The following is a 24,459-nucleotide window of genomic DNA, read 5'->3' on the forward strand; positions in this document are numbered from 1 at the left end:
GCTGTGATTCAGGAAGGTGTGTGGTTCAGTTATGCTCTAATCAGGCTGAGCAGGAAGGGCTCGGGCAGGGACGGGTTTCCTTCTACCTGCTGCTTGCGCTCCACACCGCCAGAGACCCCCGCCCCTGCCTTCATTCCCCTGTGTTGCATGTGCCGTGGAATGTTGGAAGCATTGCTCTTGGCACCAAATGATGAAGTATAACCAATGACGTTAGCTGCCACCATGGGGCAAGGGGTGGCTTCCTCCTCCGTTCAGCAGTTAACTCCCCTTTTATTAGGAAAATGTGAGCAGGGTAGTGGGAGCTTTGGATGTAAACAGAGGTGGAATATTGATGGAGGATTAAGGGGTGGTAGAGTAGCTCAGCAATGTTGGCACTAATATATTATTAGTGAATTTTTTCCATTGTGAACAGGGCTGGAGGGAGGAAAGCCTAATGAGATATAAGACCCTATAAAATCACTGAAACAAAAAGATATTTTAATGGCAATCACGGGGGGGGTAATTTCAGTCCATTGTTATTAAATATTCACAAAATGTAAATGTCAGGTGTTAAAATAATAAATTAAGGTGTGTTTGGTCCATATTTCTATCTTTTCTAAATGTTTATGCATCTACAGTAGAGCTGGACGATATGACCAAAAAAATCTCAATATGCCTAAAAGAAAAGGTTGAGATACGATATGATATTATGAGAACCTTAACAAAATGTAATGTCAAAGTGTTAATGTTTATTTGTAACACCAAAACATGCTGCATTATCTAACTGTAATGATCAACTATATATCTATAAAAGAGTGATGTCCCAATCAAGGTTATTTGCCCAGATCCTGATTAGAGGATCCCGATTCGATTCTTTTAATATTGAGTATCTGATACCTAGATTTTCCTAGATAGCACTGCTACATAGATAAAATCATATATTTTGACAACCTGTGAAGATTTTTAACTGATTTATGGTGTAAACCTGTCATCACATGACTTTGTATCTACCGGTGAACTGTGTGTGCCATGCAAATATTTAGTCTTTTGAAATGTCAGAAAGAAAACAATAATAATAATAGTTATATTTTTATTGCCATATTCAAGATATAACTGTAACATTAGAACAGATCATGTTAAGTCTAACAACTATCAGTAACTAAATGGTAAATAACCAGCATTCTGGGCAAATTTCTTAAAATCACAAAATGGGAGTTTATTTATTGAGGAAAATCATCAATAACATTACATATCTGTAAATGATGCATGCCATACGTGTGCACCCCCCAACAAGTACTCCTCACTGCAGAAACAAATTTCCTGGGTAGATCACATCCAACTCCTCCCTATGGATTTCTGGTTCTGCAGCGCCGGCCTTCTCCAAGCACGCGAGAGAAAAACAGAGAGCTGAATTGGACATTTGTGCACTGTTTTAATGTGTACCCTTGGCATATTCGATATAATGTATATGGTCATTTTTAAAATTGTATTAAAAATACTATGGAATGTATAGATATTTGTGATATATCTCCCAGCTCTAGCTTGAACTCAAGTCACGTTCAAGCACCTGCGTTAGAAGCTTGCGCTTAATTCAACATTATGCATTCTAAATGAGGCTGCCCCTTAAAGCACTGTAGGGTCTTCAGAGTTATTGTGGAGGTCATGAAGAAGCTACTGAGTGCTACATAATCAAACAAGTGTTCATTTTACCCAGGTCTTCATATAATTGAGCCTGCCAGTCACAAGGTCCCTCTCTTTGACTTGCCAGTCAAGTCCTACTTGAATGTCATGTATAACAAATAATAAAATGGTGGAGGGAAGCAAAAGAAGTTAAACATTTGATTTTTTACTGTGGTAAATGAAATGGTTAAGTCCTGCTGCGATTTCCCTGAGGAACAGTTTTTCACACTTCTATAAACTGCTATTAAAAATCACTAATTGAATGCAGACATGACAGAGTGAACTCTCCAGTATACACATACACTGGCTTGTACACACTTGCACAGGAAGCACATTGTTTTGGGGGGAACTTTTTTTGTTGGGCGTGAATAGGTAGTTCATTTAGAGCTCTGCTATGCTTCAGCTTTTTAACCAGCTTTGCATCTGTTGAACCCAGTATTTGTCTGCAGTTTGATATCCTTTGATGTCTTACTCAGCCTTCATGAATAAAAAAAGCTTCCTTCCTGTATCATCTACAGGGTAAGGTTTTATTTTGTTAATACCAAGAGGTTAAAGGATTGTATTTGAATTATCAGTTAGCTAATGGATTTTTAAATCAGAATCAGGTCAGTATCAGTTGCATAAAAATTACCAGCATTGCAGAGATGTTTACAGTTAATTTAGTTTTCAAACCGATACTTTAATGAAGCCTGCTGGACATACTTTACATTTGGCTGCTTTTATTTATTACACGGCATTTGTATCACACACAAATATTTTGTACTTCTCTGTAATGCTATTTCATTTAGATAAGAAGGCAAACCAGTCGGGGTGGGCGATGTAATGTCGTTCACGATAACACTGGTATGTTTTTTAATGCAATAAGACTTTTGCCATATCATGATATTGTGACGTAAGCGCAAGCTTCTAACGCAGTCGCTTGAACGTGACTTGAGCTCAAGCTAGACCTGGGGGATATATCATAAATATATATATATACATTCCATAGTATTTTTATATTATTTTGAAAATGACCATATTAGTTATATCAAATATGCTGAGGATATACATTAAAACAGTGCACAAATGTCCCATTCAGCTCTCTGTTTTTCTCTTGCGCGCATGGAGAAGGCCAGCGCTGCAGAACCAGAAATCCATAGGGAGGAGTTGGATGTGATCCAGCTTCTCCCTCATTGTGTTTTCATTGGATTAGACTAAAATGGGCTCCTCCCAGTACAACCTAACCCTTACCCTATCGCTAACCCTAACCTCCCATGAAGGAGTTGGATGTGGGCAGAGCTGGATGTGATCCGACTCCACCCAGGGGATTTCTGTTTCTGCAGTGAGGAGTACTAGTTGGGGGCGCGTGCACACCACCTACGCATGGGCATGGTCACACATACAGACACACACCACGTTGTCCTGCCATTGTTCGTGTATGCCACTGGAGCACTTCTCACCACGTTTATCGCGTGCACTTAGGTCTACCTCTCTGATAAGTAAGACAACAATGGACAAAAGAGCGCTGTTAAGACCATAATTTGTTTGAAACAGGCTGCTCTCCCTCAGCCTGAGGAAGGGGCAGATACTCCACGGCTCCTAAACAGAGAATGCACTTCTCATTGGTCATCACTTTTATGTAGCCAATCAGCAGCCAGAATTAGCTGTCCATCATTTTGTGTTGCAGCCAATTTAGTCACAGTCCTGCCTAAAAGGGTTTGTTGATTTTGTGGTGGCACTGAGAAACACATTAGTGCTTAAAAAAATCTTATTTTTGCACCGTGTCTCCTATAAACTACATTTAATTTATCTGTGATGACAATAAAACTGACTGACATTTAGAATCAAAATAATTCTTTATACATAAAAATCATATTAGATAAAAACATTAAAAATAATATTAAATTATTTATAGGAACTGTTTGTGAAGACACCATCTGTTTATTTTGTTATAAAAAAAAAACTAAACAGTAGCTTTGATGCAGGCAGTTTGTTTCTTAATGAGATATTCTGTGTCAAGCAGGTACGCTGGACTGAGTTTACTTGAAGTGTGCACTATGCAACAGTAGTATCTAGGAAAATCTAGGTATCAGATCAAGAATCTGGATCAGATACTCAATATTAAGACTCAAATCAGGATCTGGGCAAAAAAAAAACTTGATTGGGACGTCACTATTTTATAGACATACAGTTGATAACTACAGCTAGATAGTGTTAAAAATAAACATTAATACTTTAACATTATATTTTATTATGGTTCTCATAATATCGTATCGTATATCACCATTACTTTTAGGCATACTGAGATATGAGTTTTTTGGTCATATCGCCCAGCCCTGCAATCCAGTCCCAGTTAATAAGTGTTTATGCATAGACATCTGCCGTTTTTATTCACACAGAATATTTGATATCAGTATCAGGCTAGAATTCCGATATAGGTGCATCTCAAATTGTCATATAATGTACCTAATGAAAAGCACGAAATACTTCTTTTCTTTCAACTTCAAGTCTTAGAAGTTGGTTGCACCTGCCTCTCATAAATCCATAGTAATCCGAAAACATGTTTAGTGATGATGTAGTCTGCGCTCTGGGGTAACTTGTTTATTTTTTCACAGCATTTTTTAAATGTATTTTTTTTATTTTATTTATTTGTTTCTTTCCTTTTCTCAGCATGATCTATTCTGGCTGGTATGGCTGAGGAAATGGATATTCTAATGAATCACAGAAAGTTGCTGTGGACATGCAGAATAACCTGATAATCCCCTTGATGCTCTGTGAATGTTCTGCTGGATGACTAGTGTAGCTGCAAACATTGTAGCATTGTAACTGTGTGGTTTTAAATCGCAATCTCTTTAAGTTGCACTCAGCCTGATGATCAGAGTCACAATCACTAAAAGTAATCAAAATGATCATTTTGTGTTAATCGCAGGGCCACCCTTTACTCTTCACACAGTTTCCAATGAAGTATTTTCCAGCATTACATGTGGACAGTCACACAGCTCCAGGGGCCTGGAGGTTGTGGGTTCAATTCCCGCTCCAGGTGACTGTTTGTGAGGAGTTGGAGTGTTCTCCCCGTGTCCGCGTGGGTTTCCTCCGAGTGCTCCGGTTTCTTCTCACAGTCCAAAAACCAAAAACACACATTGCCCTGTGAAGGACTGGCGCCCCCTCCAGGGTGTATTCCCGACTTGTGCCCAATGATTCCAGGTAGGCTCTGAACCCACCGCGACCCTCAATTAGATAAGCGGTTACAGATAATGAATGAATGAATGTAAGAACTGAGCAAGAAGGTGCATTTTTAAAAACGTTACTATTGTTCAAGTAGTACAACAAACATTCATTTAAATAAACAAAGGACATTTGTATTAAAGATGGACTCAAAAGTGTCCATAGGTGTGTGTGTGTGTGTGTGTAGCCCTGTGAAGCCCCGTGAAGGACAGGCGCTTTCTTCTGGGTGTGTTCCTGCCTTGTGCCCAGTAATTCGGGGGTGGACTCCGGCCCACCGCGACCCTGAATTGGAGAAGTGGTTACAGATCATGAATGAATTTGGATTTACACTAATGAATCACTGTGCCAAGGGGGAGAATCACAACCTCAGGAATGAGCACAACACACTGCTGTAAGGTTTTCTGTTTTTGCTGATAGATTCTAAGATGATGACCATGGATACATGCTGAGTAGTATAAGCCCAATAAATGATCAAGAGAGGAATAGCCCGCCCTGCAAAATGTATGCAGAGACACAATGAAGGGAAATGCTTCCTGTGGGGATCCCGCCAAGTTCCGCCACAAGCGGAGGTCATTCCTATTGTGGGAATTGACTTCACCAAGCATCATTTGAATCCATCTTAAAGTAGAGCTCCAAGCTCTGTCTGAATAAGATAAACACAGGGATTCACATGGGTATTGAGAAGCCCCAGAGCCCCAGTTAAGATTAAAAGTCCCATAGCTAAAGAGAATGAGTGAAACACTTTATTCAACATTTCCCGTTTAATTTTATTTTACTGGAAGGTGGATCCTCATGGAACAGGATGTGTTTGTGTGTGGGGGTCATGTGTGAAGAGTCAGTTGCGCGTGTCTGCATTTGCATTCAAGTAGTTTGTTATGAATCAATTTGGAGTCCAAACAAATAGCTTTGATTATGCACCAGATGCAGGGGCCAAAAAGGAATCATTGGGGGACTCCTGAAAAAGGCTATTTATATTTGTCCAGCCAGTGTGTGCAGATGCACGTAGACCCATCACATGAATGACACTGTTACGCTCCAGGCACTTCTGGAATGAGTATGTTACCATTCCTATGTCAAAGGAATCATAAATAATTCACATAAAAATAACATAAATATTTATTGCTATGAACGCCAATATTTCGCCATGTAAAATTATGTTTAGTCACGTTCATAGTTTTGATGCATTGCACATCATAGCTGTATAATGTATTCCAAGAAGTTAGTGTAGGAGTTGACGATATTTTAACACACCTTGCGTGCAAGGACAGGCGTACAGACTTTACACAGGTTGAGTGGCAGAGAGCAGATGGAACTGACATGGCTTAGCAAAAATAGAACTCTTTCTCAAAGACATACATAAGGGCTCATTACGTCCTTTCTATGCAATGATTTAATTTGATTGGTGATTGCACACAAGGCAAGGACACACCCTGTACACACATCACAGGACATGACACACTCACACCTATGGACACCTTTGAATAGCTAATCCACCTACCAGCATGTGTTTTTGCACACAAAAAATAATCTCATCTCAACCCTTCCCAATTTTGTGACTCTTTTTGTTTCTTGCAGTCCAGTCATGGAGCTGGTAAAGCAATTTCCATGACAACAATAACATCACTTAGCATGCAGTTAGTTTGTTGACTTGTACTCATCAAAAGCAGCTTAGCAAATCAGCAAAGGTAGGCTAATATCATGACCAAAAACTGATTTGGCATTTCTGAATTCCCCTGCACTTAGAAATCAAATTCAATATTGAAAAAATATTCATTTGAGGACTAATGAGCTGAAAAATCTGTTCATTTGTCTCGCTCATTTGATATCTCGGGACCCTGTAAGGGTTTGGTACATCTAACTTTTCATTTTGCCACATTACCTTTGGTGTTATGCAAAGCAGCCACACCTTTCGAGCTTCCTGTTACTGAATTCAAGTGCAGTGATGAATTGTTCATTTTCAAATTATGTCTCCACCCATCTTCAAACCAAACCGTTAAGGGATTTTTCCCAGCCCTTTAAACCATAGAAGTTTTGGTGCACTTTGTAGTTCTACAATTACACACTGTTGCCTGTCTGCTGCTTAGCATAATTTGTTAGCCCCATGTCACCTATTTATTTAAAGGGAAAGCCCACCAAACAACTGCAGGTATTATTTAAAGGGTGGAACATTCACAACACTGCATAGACACAGATGTGATGGTGTGTAAGTATGTGTTGCACTGATACAGATAACAAACTTTTAAATGTTATTTTAATGCTATAGCTGATTAGTGTATCAGTGACTTATATTTGACCACTCCTGCTTTCTCAAAGGCTTGACATGAGGCATGCAAATCAGGACTCTTTCCTTGCCTTTCTGCCTCATATTGCTTTACAAGGCAAAATTTGCAGCACTTGTGGCTTCCCCTCTGCTCAGACTAGTTAACCACCATGCCCCAGTCTGTGACATTAGCCTTTGGAGTGGGATCAGCTGGAAAAAACACATGGTTTGTGCAGCACTATTTTTGGAAATGTATATTTTTAAAGGGGCTCCCCAGTCTTTAAAATATGATAATAATAAAAATAATGGCATTGGAGCTTGATGGAGGAAATCCACATCAGCAGGAGTTACTCTATGGAAAAAAACGTTTATTCGTTTATCTGGCTTTCTCAGATTTACGTGATGCCGTTATACCACTTTTAATTTTCTGATAGCAATCTTGAAACTCTTCTGATAGTTCTGTAAGACGGGGTTTTCAAACCCTGTTGTGACTCTTGATTTTGTCATAACGTCTCAATGTTAACACAGTATACGGTATTACTGTATGGTGGGTGTTCACTGTCGGGCAGTGTGAGTATCATCTGTGAGTGTGGGTTGAGTGAAGGGTTTTTGGCGCTGTGCAAACGCATATTTAGAGGATTAAGCCTCGTAACTGTGAGCATAAAGTCAAGTGAAGGGTCTTCTGATTATTTTGTTTTTTTTTCAGCTTCCTTTCTCTCTCTTTTAACCCAAACTCAGCACTAAACTCTCAACTGTGGTGGGCTACTGGACTTGTTTTTCCGCCACCTGTTTTTCAATATGTGACATCACCATTCAGTGAGCACTCACAGCACACCCTCCCTGTAGCTCTCTTAAATGCATAAAAATTTACACTTTGGCTTTTACTTAAAGACACAGAACAGAAATTTGACAAATCGCACACATGTTATACATACTGCCCTCATTTTGATATACTGTCCACATTTTTAAATACTGCGGTATACAGTATTACCATTTATACTGCCCATACCTAGTTACAATCTTCGACACATCAAGAGGCTGATGCATCATCAGAACACCATATCAGCAGCTGTGCAACAATCTGCAGTAATATCAGAACTGTTTGAAAATCATGTTTTATCACCCACTTCTAACTCTTCTGTAAAATAAAACCGATAAAAATGTTGCAAATTATTCCACAGGTTTTTTTTCCCCTTCTTTTTTCAAACATTCCAGTTCAACCTTAAATGTTGTAGTAGCCTCAGGCTACAAGCCTATTTGATCCACTATTTAATGTGCAACCAGAAATTAGCTATCTACCAAGACATCAAGTCTAGTGATATTTTACTATTGATATTTTACACCCGTTATGAGGAAAATTGGTCATAATGTAATCAACTGCATTAGGCACGATAATGCAACTGTTATAACTTATTTTAAAGGAGAAAATGCTGACACTGAGGGGTTTATTTCCTAACAAGGACTGAGACTGAGACTCCCTACCCCTTGGTAAAACAGATGTACAGTGATTACACTGACTCCCTTCGATCAATGCGCACTAACCTCAGAGCTGCTGAGAGGAGATGGCGAAAAACAAAAAGACCCATCACACCTGACACAACTACAATCCCTGCTCTCAGCCTTCTCAACAAATGTCACCATTGCAAAAAAGAAATTCTACCAAGACAAAATCAACAATGCTACTGACACCCGGAAGCTGTTTTCAACCTTCAAGTCTCTGCTGAACCCTCCACCTCCACCCTCTGCAACCAACCTCACCGCTGATGCATTTGCTGACTTCTTCACCAGCAAAGTTGCTGCAATCAGCAGCCGGTTTTCTGACCCCTCTACACAGCCTCCGGCTCCCCCTTCGAATCCTCCTAAACCTACTGCTTCCTTCCCTTCTTTCACTCCTCTCACAGAAGACGAGGTATCAAATCTTCTTAGAGGTGGCCGTCCCACATCCTGTCCACTGGATCCCATTCCTACCACCCTACTGCAAACCATAGCCCCGTCCATTGTGCAGCCACTCATGTAATCAATTCCTCACTAACCTCTGGAACATTTCCAAACACCTTCAAGCAAGCTCAAGTAAGACCTCTACTCAAAAAACCTGCTCTTGCTCCTTCTATAGTAGAGAACTACCGACCAGTCTCTCTCCTCCCCTTCCTGTCTAAAATCATTGAAAGAGCTGTCTTTAAGCAGGCAACAAAATTCCTCTCCCAACATAACCTTCTTGACTCGAACCAATCCGGCTTCAAGAGCGGCCACTCGACGGAAACTGCACTTCTGTCAGTAATGGAAGCTCTTAAAGATGCAAAAGTAACAGGTCAATCCTCAGTTCTCATTCTGCTCGACCTATCAGCAGCATTTGATACGGTCAACCACCACATCTTACTAAACAAACTCACTGACATGGGCTTCAAGAACAATGCACTCTCCTGGTTTGAGTCTTATCTCACTGGACGATCCTTCAGTGTGTCATGGCTTGGACAAACATCAGCGCGACACCACCTCACCACAGGTGTGCCCCAAGGCTCGGTGCTGGGACCCCTCCTCTTTGCCTTGTACACTACCTCTCTAGGCCCAATCATACATTCGCACGGCTTCTCCTATCACTGCTATGCAGATGACACACAGCTCTATTTATCCTTTCCTCCAGGAGACACCTCAGTGGCAACTCGAATCTCTGACTGTCTCTCTGACATATCTACATGGATGAAGGAACATCACCTCCAATTGAATTTATCCAAAACTGAACTACTGGTCCTCCCAGCCAAGCAAGCTATTCTCCACAACATCAGCATCAAGCTAGGGTCCCTATCAGTGTCTCCCACCAAGGTTGTAAGAAACCTAGGTGTCATGGTTGATGACCAGCTGACCTTCGCAGATCACGTTACCGCTGTAGCTCGATCGTGCCGCTTCTCCCTATTCAACATAAGGAAGATTAGGCCATACCTAACTCAACATACAACACAGCTCCTCGTTCAGACGTTAGTAATCTCCCGTCTAGACTATTGCAACACCCTCCTGACAGGTCTTCCGGCCTGTGCTGTGAGACCACTACAGATGATCCAGAATGCGGCAGCACGCCTGGTCTTCAACCAACCAAAAAGAGCACATGTCACGCCCCTATTAGTTGAGCTGCATTGGCTACCCTTAGCTGCTCGCATCAAATTCAAATCACTAATGATGGCCTTCAGAGTATCCACTGGTTCTGCTCCCATCTACCTCAATAGACTCTTAAAACCATACGTTAGCGCCCGCCCTCTCCGTTCCTCAAAGGAGTGCCTACTAACACGACCAACCCCCCGTACAGGTCAGTTGAGGCTATTCTCATCTCTGGTACCACGCTGGTGGAACGAGCTTCCAAGCACTATCAGAGCAACAGAAACCCTCTCTTCATTCAAGAAATCATTGAAAACCCAGCTCTTCTGAGAGTATCTTTTGCACTGAATGTCTTTCTTTAATGCACTTATTACTTCCTGGCATATTGCACTTAATGTAAGGTATTTTGTATAATTTGTGCTGTAGTTCGAATGTTAGATCCTCTTTTGTAAGTCGCTTTGGATAAAAGCGTCTGCCAAATGCATAAATGTAAATGTAAATGTGATTAGTGGTATGGATAAGGAGGATAATTCTGAATATTTCAGTAGTGATGTTCAGAAACAAACAGGCCAATATTAAGTAGATTTCATTTTAAAACTGAAAAAAAAAACCCAAATGTTAAAAGTTTGAAAAACCCTGCTATACAAAAGACAAGGATCTACATTTAGGCTACTCATATTCAATAGCTAGAAACCTAAAAATAAGAATATTACATCAAGAATAAGAACAAGGGATATGCTGTTTCAGGCTAAATTTGTTACAGGACTGAATTGTGTTCATTCTTTTTTTCTTCTGATATCTGATAAAGCATTTTCTGCTGTTACCAGAATGTTCTTGAAAAGACTGACCTCTTCAAACCCTGCTGAACTGATTTGTGCTTAGCTCTGTCATATGATGGTAGAGACAGGATGATCTCACTGTTCTTGCAGGGATTACATTAGTCATACTTCCATTCTGCAATGAGGGACATCAGGTGCTGCAGGTCGAACAGGATAAAGATAAAGGGTTCTTTCAGGCAGCTATTTTAACGCAGACAATAAACACAAACCCTAATTTATTGCACTTGAATACAAAATTCTGTATAAATCACCTGTTGCCTTTTCATGTGATCCTTAAATTTCCATCTATTCACAGAAAAGCAATAGGAAACCATCCAGGAACTTTAAGAAATTAGCCATGGTAGTGTTTGTTTAGAAGTAACTTTCTCTATATTATCCTGAGGGTAATATAGAGTTAGACATATTGAGTGGTCTAGCATTTTCAAAGCCATCATATCTTCTTCTTCTAATGCTGCTGGAGTCCATATTTTGTTTTGTAAATGTAAACTTGTACGCAGTGCTTCTTGCATAATTGTACATTTTTTCACTATAGCTTGTTTTTACTAGCAAGTTTAAAAAAAGTTTAGAATGCTTGACACCTCGTTCAGGGGAATGACTTATCCATCAGTAGGCTAATTAAGCCAGAATATCTGTGTGCCCGTCTCCATTTTCAAAGGTGGCAATGTGAATGTCAGCACTGACAGATTGTAGATTTGGCTGAATATCTTGGGAGTCTAGAATAGGGACATGGGGTTACATACTGGCACAGAAATTTAAACACTTCTCTTATTACATGCTGTGTTCCTCTGCTTAGGTTTAGTTTATTTTCATGTGCCTATTTTGGGGGAAAAGGTAAAGAAATCTGTTACTAGAAGTGCATGTTTTCAGTTTTTTTTTTTTTTCAATTTCTTTTTTGTGCAACTTTTGCCTTAAAGGTAAACAGAGATCATTATGGGGGGAAATGTGTTAAATATAAAAATGGCTGTAATGTTCTCATAATGTTACCTTGAGTTTGCAGCAATTATTACAACCTTGTTACAGCCATGTTTATTAAATGTTAATTCTGTTTCCAATATATGCGGTTTTCTTAAATTTTGAAAATGACTTTGTCAGTTGCAGCAGTTTCCTTAATGTAAGTGATGTGAAATGTGAGTGCAGGAAGCACTCAAGGATTCATTATTATTTCCATGTTCTGGTAACTGCAAAGATCACATTTGCATTTTATTTGCTCCAGGGCCCCTGAATTGATTTACTATCAAATAAGTCTTAATGGGCTTAAAAGGAGTTTAAGGCAAGAAACAGCAAAATGTGTAATGCAGTAGAGATCCAGGAGAAAGATTATGAAACACTGTACTAGATTAAGAGAAATTAATTAATTTATTCATTGTCTGTGACCGGTTATCCAGTTCAGGGTCGCAGTGGGTTCGGAGCCTACCCAGAATCACTGGCCGCAAGGCAGGAACACACCCTCACGCACCTATGGACACTTTTGAGTTGACAGTCCACCTACCAATGTGTGTTTTTTGGACCTGTGTACTTTCAGGGCATTTTGAGGCTCCTTACACAGATGTAACACTGCCATCAACTACATCTACATTACCATATTAACATATATTATAGAACACAGAGGGCATTTTTCTAAGGCAATTTTTTAATGTTTCAGAAGAAACCTCTTCTTGGATCACCACAACACAGCTCAGGTGATCTAAAATTCAGAGGCTTTCTTGATTTCAGCCCTAGCTAAATTTATTAGGTGGCAGCTGGTGGAGGGTAAATTTAGATCACAGATGGTCCTGATAGTAGTGGTGTCCTGCAGCTCAGCTACACAGTCAAGTGCCTGGTGGAAACGTGATGGATCAATACAGGTACAGGCCTCAGATCAGATCAGAAGTTTAGCTTCACAAGCATGAGTACTCATGCAGACTTGCTGAAAGTCCAGCACCTCCCCAACTCTTTACTGTTTACTGTATTTCAGTTGCCAAAGAATGAATAATAGCTAGATTTATGCTTAAGCCGTTCTGGGGGTAAAGAAAACCATGCTCTTTTGTTGTTTTCACTGCTGCATTGGAAACTATGATCCAATGGAATGAAGAATGCATTTCTGGTATCTTTGGAACAGCTGGGGTCTCCTTCAGTTTTACGCTGGTGTTGTTTGTAAGAATGATTTCATGGTATTCGTTGGCAGTGAAGTTGGAAGAGCACAAGGGAGCGGTTGTACAGAGGTCATGTAATGTGATATGTGAAAAGGGGAACTCCTCGGCTGCTCATCTCATCTTGAATAACTGCTCATTATTGGGTGATTTTGCCTGCACTGGCCACTGTCCTATAGAGACCTCAGAGTTTTGGTTTAGAGCTTATACCTAATAAGAAGTGAAAGGCTGAGCTTTGGTATTCAGCCCATTTTAAGAAATTGAGGGTAAGCTTTACATGCTGAATGATATATTAATGTATGTCATGTTAAAGCAGCACAGTTAGCCATGCTGTGGAGAGGGGTCAAGAGCTTCACTTAACGTTCACATCAAACATTAGTGTAATGTAAGGCTACACGGCAGTGGATTGGAGAATGACATGACATCCTATTCCAAAACCACAGGCATGAATACTATAGCCCTTTCCTTTAGTGGCTATCTGGGAAGGAACAAGAGTTTTGAGTGTCTCTGGAATTTCTGTCCATTCAATCAAAATGACAATTGTGAGGCTCTGGTATTGGGTGAGAAGACCTGCTTTAGTTAAGGGTAATGAAAATTCGTTAAGGTCCAGTTAGAGAACATTTTTTCAAGCAAAGTCCCGGAACTTAATGTATAACCTGCATTATGATTAGTGCCATATCTTGCATATAGAAGTATCCTTGTAGTTATAGCAACATTTTATGTGATTAACAACTGAATGTGGGTAGCACAGGTAGTGTCGCAGTCACACAGCTCCAGGAACCTGGAGGTTGAGGGTTCAAGTCCCGCTCTGGGTGACTTTTTGTGAGGAACAAGGTGTGTTCTCCCCGTGTCTGTGTGGGTTTCCTTCGGGTGCTCCGGTTTCCTCCCACAGTCCAAAAAAAACATGTCGGTAGGTGGGTTGGTGACACAAAAGTGTCCGTAGGTGTGTGTGTCACTCATTTGAGTCACAGTGCTCATCATAATGCACAAATCTGATTAGATGAATAGCCTCATGTGTGATATGCAGAAATGCATGTGATTAGTTTGGTAATGCTAAACCTGAATCGTAATGACTAGAAGAGTCACACATTTTAAAACAAACCCTCTGTTAAAAATTAAACCGCTCTTAATAGTTCATCAGGTACAGGTACAGGTCCAGGTCAGGATAGGATGGACTCGGACCGCAGGCCGCCTATTCGTGATCTGTTTTTAGTTCATCCCAGAGAGGTTTGTCATGTGGAAATAGAAATTGTCCTTGTATTAAATTAATGAATTTATTTTTTACACAGATGATGAAATTCCCTAAATCGATCAGAGTTTAAACACAACCAGGCTCTGTTGCATAGACAAGTGAGAGAAATTTTTAGCCTTTTCAGAATAGTCCGGAGATCTGTCTATGGACTAAGCAGCTGATTGTGCAAAGAAGTGTTGCGAGGTGTATAGATTGTTCATTGACCTTCTTATCTGTCTCCAGTCCCAGATTAAGACCAGGTCTATGCTCATGTCCTCCTTACCCACTTTCTCTGAAAGCCTCTTCATGCCAGCTCCCACATGGCTTACCTCTCAGCGTAAACAAACTTGTTTTTGTTTGTTTTCACTGTTGCTTCCCATGGGCAGTGTTTACTTTGGCTTTCAGAGGATATATTTAAGTCAGTTCATCTCAATAAAATTTGTGTGCCTGTGTGTATTGTATGTTTACCATGTTTTTAACAGAATAGAAACAAATTCCCCTTTATGCCAATATTTCTTGATAAACTACTGTGTCAATGTATGGAATTGTTTATTCAACATATTCTTTGAGCTTCTTTTTTAGGAGGCATTTCAGTGTGCACTGGATGAACTAAACATTGATTTAAGTTTGAAAATACTTCAGTAGGTTCAGTATATGTTTTAGCACTAAAAATCTAAAAGACAATTGAATTGTTATATTTTTTTAATGTCTTTGTCTCTGCTTTAATGTATTGCATATTCTTGTTGCTGGATTTATTATTCTGATGAATATTTGTTTCTTTTTTGTTTGTTTTCAATGCAGAATGTAAGGCATGTTAAATTTATGATTAAATTTATGAAAGCAGCTTTAATAATTTATTATCTAAAATTTATTTACATCTTCCTATCAATGTATTTAAATCTGGGAAGTTATAGTAAGTTAAGAGTAGTAACATTCTGAGTCTTCTGAGCTGTGATCATTTTGAATAATGTATTTTACTTAATCTTAACATTGAATAGTGTTAGTTTACAGCATGTACTCTCTCACCATCTCATATGGAAAGAAAATAGCACTGTGCTTATCCCAACTCTTTTATGCTTTCTGAAATTTTCTTTATTGTTCTTAGGAAAGTGGTTGCCCATAAGTCTAAGCATCTTCCCATTATGTGTATTTGTGGTGCTGTCTTTGAAAAGATGTTTACTGTTTCATTATTTCTACTCACACTGCCTGCCCTTCATTAGGTTACCGGTATGTAAGCTTTCAATCAATGGTTTAGTTTGAAGCCCAGCCAGAATGTCTGGGAACAGCTTTGTAAGAAGCTTTTTGTGTACACCTGTTTACAAACTAGTCAAGCTTATCAACACACCTGTTACATTCAGTACAAATTCATAACCAAGGTGTCTGTAAACTCTAATGTATCAGTGCCTTTCTGGCATATTGTCATAGTTTCGATTCATGTTAGATATTTCAAAATTTGTTTATTGTTTATTTATCTATTTCTAGATATCAGAATTGACTGTTGTATCTAGCATTATCTAGTTCAAGTTTATTTGGACTCACAATTATTTGTACAGACCAAGATGGATTTGTTTGAAGAGATTACAAAGCACTTTGGTAAATCACTTTGGATAATTGTGACAGCTAAATGCTTTAAAGGTAAATGAATTGTTTAAAATGGTGACATTAAAATTATCGAGTGAACTGATCAGTTACAAAATATATCAGTAAAGAGTTCATTGTCCCCTCAAAGTTGAGTGTATGTCTACAGCTGGTAAGTCTGAGCCGAGCTGGCTGTCCTCCTTCCTCAGCACTGTGTAAATGGATTACACTGAGGGCGCATTAAGCTCTTGTTGAGGAGACTAATGAACGGTTGGCGTAAGAGTTAGTTTACCTTAAATTCCCAGGTGCAGATATGGTCAGGATATGTTGCAATAGTGCACAGCTTAACTGCAATAAACCCCCACAATACAGGACAATCTTCTAAATACAAGTTAATAGTAAACTCAATAATTGTCAGGTTGTGGCATAGCTGGATCTATGGCTGCTCATCAGACATTTTTCCAGTGTTCTTATTAGATATAACTCTTCAGTCACTTAGCTAACTTCCAGAGTGCGCTCACACAGACATACTTATGAAACTTTAGCCAGCTGGAATTGAGACTAGGGTTAGGGTTACGAAAACTTGTTTTGCTTTTACTGACGGTGTTACCGCAAGGGGACCTCAGGCCTACATAGTGTGATTTCCATGCTCTAATAAACCTTTTGCTGAAGGAATGAGCTAAATGAGCTGTCAGTTGTATAGGTAAATTGTAATGTGACATCAAAAGTAGAGTAGATTTAAAAATCGATTTTATTTCTGCACAATATACAATTTAAATATATGAAAACTAAAATCTAAAGTATATTTATTTCAAATATTTTTTTTTTCAGTTTGATTATGATATGGTTGTTTTATTTTGCTGCCTCATTATTGTTGTAAGTATAATCATACACAAGAAAAGATTACAATTCTTATGCCAATCCATTAGAGCTTACAGTTGAATTGGTGTTGCTGCCCTTTGTATTTGCAACACTGAAATAGAAAGACTTATTCCACTTATTTTCTGTATTAAATTTGCCTAGTATGTCTTTAAATTTTGCAATTATCATGGTAAACAATATGGCATATTACATGCAACAGCAAAACTGACAATTTGTCCTTACACAATTAAGTGGACAGGTGCGACAACATCTTGAGTTCTGTCTGTGCTTTCTTCATAAAAACAATCAGTTCCATCTTTCTGGTTGAAAGTCTTCAGTCATTCAACTCATTTATTTATTTCCATTAGTTTGTCCTCTTTTTTTTTTTTTTTTTTTTTTTTTTCTCCAGGGGTTGAGTTGATTCAGAAACATAAAGGTCACTCATCGATTCTCTGCCTATTCTTGGGTCCTTTTAAGATTGGAATTTGCTCCCAAATGCACAAATAAATTGTTTTTCAGTATATCATATCATAAACAGTACTCTGAGGCTTTTAATTGCAGTAATTAAATCATGTGGAACATGTGCTATTATTGAATAATAATAATAATGGTGATATTTTCAACTGGTGCAGTGTAAAGTATTTTGTGCGATTGTTTTTTAAAATAAAACAGTCAAACATATGTAAAAAATTTTATGTTTTTTTTTTTCTGGAAGGCTCTTTACATTTAAAAATTGTGCAATGCTATCTTTAATGGTGGCGCACCAGGTAACAGGTCACAGTCACAACTCCAGGGACCTGGAGGTTGTGGGTTCAAGGAGTATTTGGAAACTTTTGTGGTATTTTACCACCTTAGAAGCAACATTGACTTAAGTCACGATTGCAAGAAAAAACACATTTGTTAAGGTACACTTAGTTCACTCCCTCACATGTAGCCTATATACTAAAGCTGCAGTGCACTTACCTAGGTTTATTGGCCATGCTATTTTTGTAGTGAGAGGGAGAGAGTGAGAGTGAGAGGCACAGGGGGCAGGTTTCCACTCCTCCTAAGAGCATTAGGAGTGCATTTGTTTGTGACATTAGCAGTGTGCTCTGTCAGTGTCATATGGTCAGCCAGGGCAGCTTCAGAACAGAGACAGTTATTAGCGTACTCTCAGGTCCGCTGAACACAGTCCCAGGCTGAACCCTGCAGGGAGTGCGGCCAGTTGCCAAGGTAAGCACCACCCTAACCAGAGGAACATGCTGAGTTATATAGAAATGTCCATGGATGGTATTTTCTTACATTTATTGGGTGCCTAATTGTTTTAGTTGACTTAGTTTTTGTTTGAAGCACCTTGTGTTACAGAAGTGGGCACAGATGAACACTCTTCTTGGTGACCTTGTAGCTGGTTTTTTTCTTGCTCCCTGACTTTGTCATTTTGTGTAGTTGAGTCAGTGCTTGGAGGATGGCATGTGTAACACAGGTTCTTTCACATTTTGAAAAGACTTATTTTGTGGTTTACACCCTTCAAATTATCAATATTGCACAGAAATATATACATCACTTATTAATCCAAGCATTGCCGTAATAGTGGGACATTATAAGTAATTCTGTAATTTACAGCTGAAATGTTTGTTTACACCTCAAACACAACTTGAAAATTTGCCATTTCCAAAGTGTAAGAGATGAAATTCACTTTTTGAGTATATTATGAAAAGAATTATGGATTGTATTTAAGTGGGGATATTTGTTGTTACAACATTGATATTAAGAATGGGGCTGGCCTTCAAATGTAACCAAAAACCCATATGTACATGACAACACTGTTCCAATTAACTGGTCAAGCCAGAAAATGTTGATATTCGTGTCCAAAATCACTGGATTTCTGTGCATGGAATATAATGGGATAATCACTTACCTCTGACAATACTGGTCAGAAAAAATCTTCTAATCATCCTGTCTTTCCTTCTCCAGTGTTAATGCCCCAAGTTTTCTTAATGACCTATGCATCTGTATATGATGTTCGTCAATTATATGTATGTGGGTATGCCGAAGCATGTATTATCACAGCATGTTTATGTGTCAGTAACACGTGTGTGTGTCTCTCTCTCTCTCTCTCTCTCTCTCTCTCTCCAGCTCTGTTCATCAGCCATTTGTTCGTTGATGGAGTTCTTGCAGGGCAGTGGAGACTACTGCCACGCACAACATTGTAACATATGAGCTTAGGTTGTTATGCCTGTGTGTGAGACTCCTGCCTGTGTGACACCCTCACTCTGGTTAAACTGACTGAAGTATTCTTCACACACCAGATGGGTTAGCTGGTGTCAAATCCCAGGGCTATCGGACTGTGCTCCACCCAACTGGTCACCCATGCTTGAACTGGACAGATAATTGCAAACCTACTGAGAGACAGCAAAAGAAACAGCAACCACTTGAGAGCTTGCACTGTGACAAAGCTACTATAGCCCTGTCGCTGAGGCATATAACGTAGCTCCAGTAGTACTGTGTTTACCCAGAGGACACTGGCCCAGACAACAGAGTGGCTGGCTTTAGGGCATGGCCAGGATGAATCGCCCAGCACCCGTTGAAGTCTGCTACAAAAACATGCGCTTCCTCATCACACATAACCCAACAAATGCGACTCTGAGCACTTTTGTAGAGGTGAGAAATCCTCCAAACATGAGCACATTTACAAAAACATTCCTGTGCAAAAGTCATGAGTGTCACACTTATTTTCCCTTCCTTGTGCAAGTGAATTGTTTTTAATGGCTTCACAAAGAAAAAATCATAACTTAATGAGTATGAATAACCTAATGTTAGTTTTGAACAGAAATTAAATAAACAGAAGGTAGCTTGGGAGGTATGCATTATATGTTACACCCACCAAGCAATAGCATTTAGATATGATAAGGTCTCCTTAAGAACTCTCTGGAAAAGTCTGCTATTTGGCCTACTACTATCAAGTCATTCTTCTATAAAGGTCTGTGTTACTATTGCTGTCAAGAGACACTCATGTAATGAGCTTACACAAGAGTAGATAGCCAGCTTTAATTGGCAGAGTAGCCACTGTGTCTTCCCTGTTTTTCACTGGCAAGTCTGAGTGAGAAACAGGGCAGCAGCAGCAACAATTATAATAACAGAATATTTGTCTGATGTTTTTTTTAGGAATTGCCCTGTCTGTGATGCCGATGAGCTCACTAGTCTGTTGTTCTTGTAGGATTTAAAGAAATATGGTGCAACTACAGTGGTTCGAGTTTGTGAAATCACTTATGACAAGACACTCCTGGAGAAGGACGGAATCACAGTCATGGTGAGTGTCCTGCTGTTATCAATCCAAACTCACTAGTGGTAGAATGTAATAGTCAGTTATTATCATTTCAGTGCCACTTATCAGTCTGAAAAAGCATGAACTTTCTATATGTAGTCAGAATAAACTGTTCAACAATTATTAATTTCCGTTAACTCTGTAGAGATTCAGAGTTAATGCATTTGTATAGAGAATGCAATCATAATTATCATAATCTACACACATTCATGACTGTATTGGTCCGTAATATTTAAAACACCATGTTGTTAATTACTTTGAACTCCTATTCTTTCTCTTGCCCTTTATTTTCTATCTTTCTCTCTCTTTAATCTACACTGGTTCCTTCCCTATTTCTGTCTTTCTCTTTTCTCTTGCTTGTCTTTCCCCTCTCTCTCCTATTTCTATCTTAGTTTCTAACTGAAAATTCACAAACTGATGTTAAATAGAAATGGATGGATTTTTCTAGTTTGGCCATATCCCAGCATTTATTGTAATACTTGTTTTTAAAAAAGGACATATGGGGCACAAAACACAGCCGACAGTTATGTAATACAGCCTCCTTCTGAGAGCCATTAGGGGGACACTAAATCTAGAGAGAACCCTTTATAGGGACCCTGAAATGCATTTTAGTGCTTTAGAACTTTTCCTATTAAGGACTTTTTATGTTTTGAGACGAGCTGAAATGCAGCATTTAAATTTTCTTTCAATAAGGAGGCTTGTTTGCCAACCTATACACATAAATTAAATACATTTGCCCAGATAAATTTAAATAATTTGTAATAAATCTTTGTTTGTCTGTTATATGGGTCACTTTGTATCATCTGTAGCATTCACACCATCTAATGATTCTACTTATGTCTCCTTTGCCTTATGATATGTACCCCTAGACTAATTCAGTGTTTTGAAAGCTTTCTCCTATCAGCTATGCAGAAGTGCCTTGGATTTTCTCTTCATTTCAGCAGGCTTTAGATGCATTGTCTGTATTGCTTTGCACACTGCTGAACTTCAGAGCTACAGTGTTTTGGTAGTTGTGCCTGAATTGGTGTTAGTCAGTATACCAACACCTCTCACTCTAGCTGTGTCGGCTCAAAAAAGAGACATAGTGTTCTGAGAATAGCTCTCTGATCTGTGGCTTTATGTGTGGTTGTCTGCCAAATTCTATTTGAAGACAGGTACAGAGTCTGGAAAACAGTACAGCAGACTTAACTAAATAGAGTCGCTAGGAGAAGTGCATTTAAGTTTACTTGTGTGTATGTGTGTGAAGATAAAAATATTTATAAGCCATAAGTGAAGGATGGAAGGGTAGTAGGCATGGCAACACACTAGGTTTTCTAAATAAGTGGTATTCTAATTTTTACTATGGCTATGAAAGGAACTTGAAATTAGCATCTTGTTATCTGATTACTTCCTGTTCAAGTTAAAAAAAAATGGACATGAGAAGGGAGGTACGACTGTGACGCTGTGAGGGTTTGTAAATGAAAGTGTTTGTTGATGGGAAACAGGTGTCTAATATTTCACTGACTCTTGAAACAGGAGAGTCAAGTTACTGGAGAAATAGCAGGTATGCAATTCGAGGAAAATGCCAAGGCATTTGCTACAATTAGACTCCAGGGTTGGGAGTGGAGACAGAGCTGTTTTCTTGGAGCATACAGCCCTCACAACTTGGCCTCTTGGAATTAATAGCTTGCACTGAACATGCTAGCCAGGAATGGGAGGGGCATGTTAAACTGGATTTGAGCTTATATTTAACTCCAGAGCAGAGCTAGTACTAACTGGTTACATTTACCCTTTAACATGTATCCAGGTAACATTAAAATCAAGAATGTTTTGAAACAGAAATATTATACATAAAAGCTAGAGTATATCAGTCATATGGGATGATAGAAGAAATTTACTTGCTTTAATACTGTGGGTGTTATTATAGAAGAGCTCAGGTTCGTAGGTTATTATCAGAGCTTTAACAATTCAAAAAAAAAATTTCATCACCATTTGCTAGCTCTCCAGTCTGTTTGTGTGCTCAAAACCAGTCTAATGTGTTAACAAATCCCCAGTGTCTGTAAATGAGTAAAAAAAAAAAAACTGGCTCAGTCTAATGCTAAGCTTTCAATCTTTCTCTCTCTCGCTCTCTGCTCATGGCAGAGGCACCTGGAGATGTTTTTAAACGACTGAGAGAAATCCAAACATTGGAAACACTTTTCAAAAGATATTTTTGCTTTTTCAGGTCACACTTAAGGTGGAAATGTCTCCAAATTCAGGAGACGGCAAACTACATTACAGAAAGTGCTGCAAAACTAAACAACTCAAATTACAAATGTTTTTGTGGTAATTCAAACAAGTTAAACTTCATCCATGTACAAACAGCTGTTTGGTAACTCTCTATTTGAGAATGATTTTATTACTTTTTTTCTTAACCTGTGATGTATTGCTCTGATGTGATGAGATAGATGTTATGTTTGGTGCTGAAGGATGTGGTGTCCTGGTGTCCTTGTTCCTGCTGGTGCTGAGTGAAATGCATTAGACAGTGGGAGAGTTTGGTACATGAGCAGCTAGTTCAGTAAATACTGTGTTTGCCATGGCAGAGCTTGCTTGAATCACACTGTTGTCATCAAAGGCTTTTCACTGGCGGGTGTGATTCAGATACAGTTGAGAGACTGTTCGGTTAGAGGCCCCAGATAGCGCCCACTTCTACAGATAATGTGTTCCCACAGAACAAACCGTGACCATAGATAATGATGGAAATCATTAGGTTTTTTTTGGGACCGATAATGCTCTTAAAATATGTGAACAGACAATCAAATAATTGGCTAAACTTTTTAGGTGCCTATATTATTAATAGGTTACTAATAATACAGTTCAGGTATTCATTACATAACATCACTGGCATCACAAAAGAAGAGATACACTTTAAGATACACTCTCAAAACTTTATTTAACTTTGAAACATTTAATGATTTAGTAGTCTAAGCTATGTACCAGGTTACTGTCTTGGTGTATTATTCAGAACAAAATATGACAAGTTTAATAAGCAGTGAATGGAAGAAAGTTTAATAGATTATAACACGCTAATGGTGGCTGTGGTTCTTTTTTTTACCAATCGTAATATGGAAGTAGGTGAGGAGGCAGGATATACATGTGAGTTGGTTTCATTTAAATCTATGATGACAGTGGCACTTATAGAAAAAAGTGACTAAGAACTAAGAATAATGACTAAGTAAACTACTGCAATACCACAAAAGTGGCAGAAACACAAAGTTAATTTACGACAAACTGTCATATAAATGCAAATAAACTCATGTTTAACATTCAGTTCTAGGCTGAAGACAGAATTGAGACAAAGTGCTTAAATATATGACTAGAGACAAGGAACACCTCAGAGTAAAAGGACACTGTGACAACTGACCACTCTCAGGTGAAACATGACTGAGCTGAACCAGCGAGGAGCCAGAAACAAAACCAAAACTAACATGCATGGACGGAGAAATGGGTTGAGACAAGGGCAGAACATGACACATGATCACACATTGTTTTCTCTTAATGCAGGACTGGCCATTTGATGATGGAGCCCCTCCCCCCTCTAAGATTGTGGATGACTGGCTTTCTCTCTTGAAGAATAAGTTCTATGAGGATCCAGGGAGCTGTGTAGCTGTGCACTGTGTGGCAGGACTGGGTCGGTGAGTGAAAATACCATGTAAAATTGCTGAGTACCATAACTGTCCCAACACAACATTACCATCTGATACTGTCTTAATACCATGAAATGTCAAATATCTAGCTAAGTCAAGGCCTAGTTTCAGTATAGAGAATAGAGAATGTTTCAAACCCACAATTGCAAACAGGTTTTACTATGTTTGTTTGATCATTATACAAACATTTGCGTTGGTATAATTTAAAATATAACTCCTTCCTTATGTCTCAAATCAAATGCTGTTATTTGAAATACATAAAGCCTGTTCACACTGGTAAATGAAACAAGATGTACATATTGTCTATAGTCTGACATATCTAGTGAATGAAGAGCCACCAGGATCCCTGGAAAATGTACGTTAGAAGTCTTTGTCCATTAGTTACTCTCTTATTAAGCAAAGTGATGCATTATATGTATAGCTAAAGATGTTAAATAGTTAGGATGGTAGTTTTGGACATGCCCTCTCAAAGCTAAATTTAGTTGGCTAATATTAGCTAACTGCTGACCAATGTGAGACTCAATGTCATAAAATGCCGTTAAGGTAATTTTTGTTTAGCGCAGTGTTCCTGTTTTATATACAGTCTCCTACATTCCAAAAGTCCATACTCTAGATGTTGAAGTTCATAATATATTGTTTAAA

At 38.8% G+C, this 24,459-nt stretch overlaps 1 protein-coding gene across 2 annotated transcripts in view; it reads left to right on the forward strand.

The window, feature by feature from the left end:
• ptp4a3b (protein tyrosine phosphatase 4A3b) overlaps window positions 1-24,459 on the forward strand; it is a 30,000-nt gene that overhangs the window by 2,538 nt on the left and 3,003 nt on the right. For both annotated transcript variants that reach the window (XM_066682403.1, XM_066682404.1), the window contains exons 2-4: window positions 18,964-19,488; window positions 20,045-20,137; window positions 23,675-23,805. In XM_066682403.1, the coding sequence (XP_066538500.1) occupies window positions 19,384-19,488; window positions 20,045-20,137; window positions 23,675-23,805 (329 nt within the window). In that variant the 5' untranslated portion in view covers window positions 18,964-19,383. The remainder of the gene's footprint in view (window positions 1-18,963; window positions 19,489-20,044; window positions 20,138-23,674; window positions 23,806-24,459) is intronic.

This window comes from Hoplias malabaricus, chromosome 10 (genome assembly GCF_029633855.1).
Source record: "Hoplias malabaricus isolate fHopMal1 chromosome 10, fHopMal1.hap1, whole genome shotgun sequence".
Lineage (NCBI taxonomy): Eukaryota > Metazoa > Chordata > Actinopteri > Characiformes > Erythrinidae > Hoplias > Hoplias malabaricus.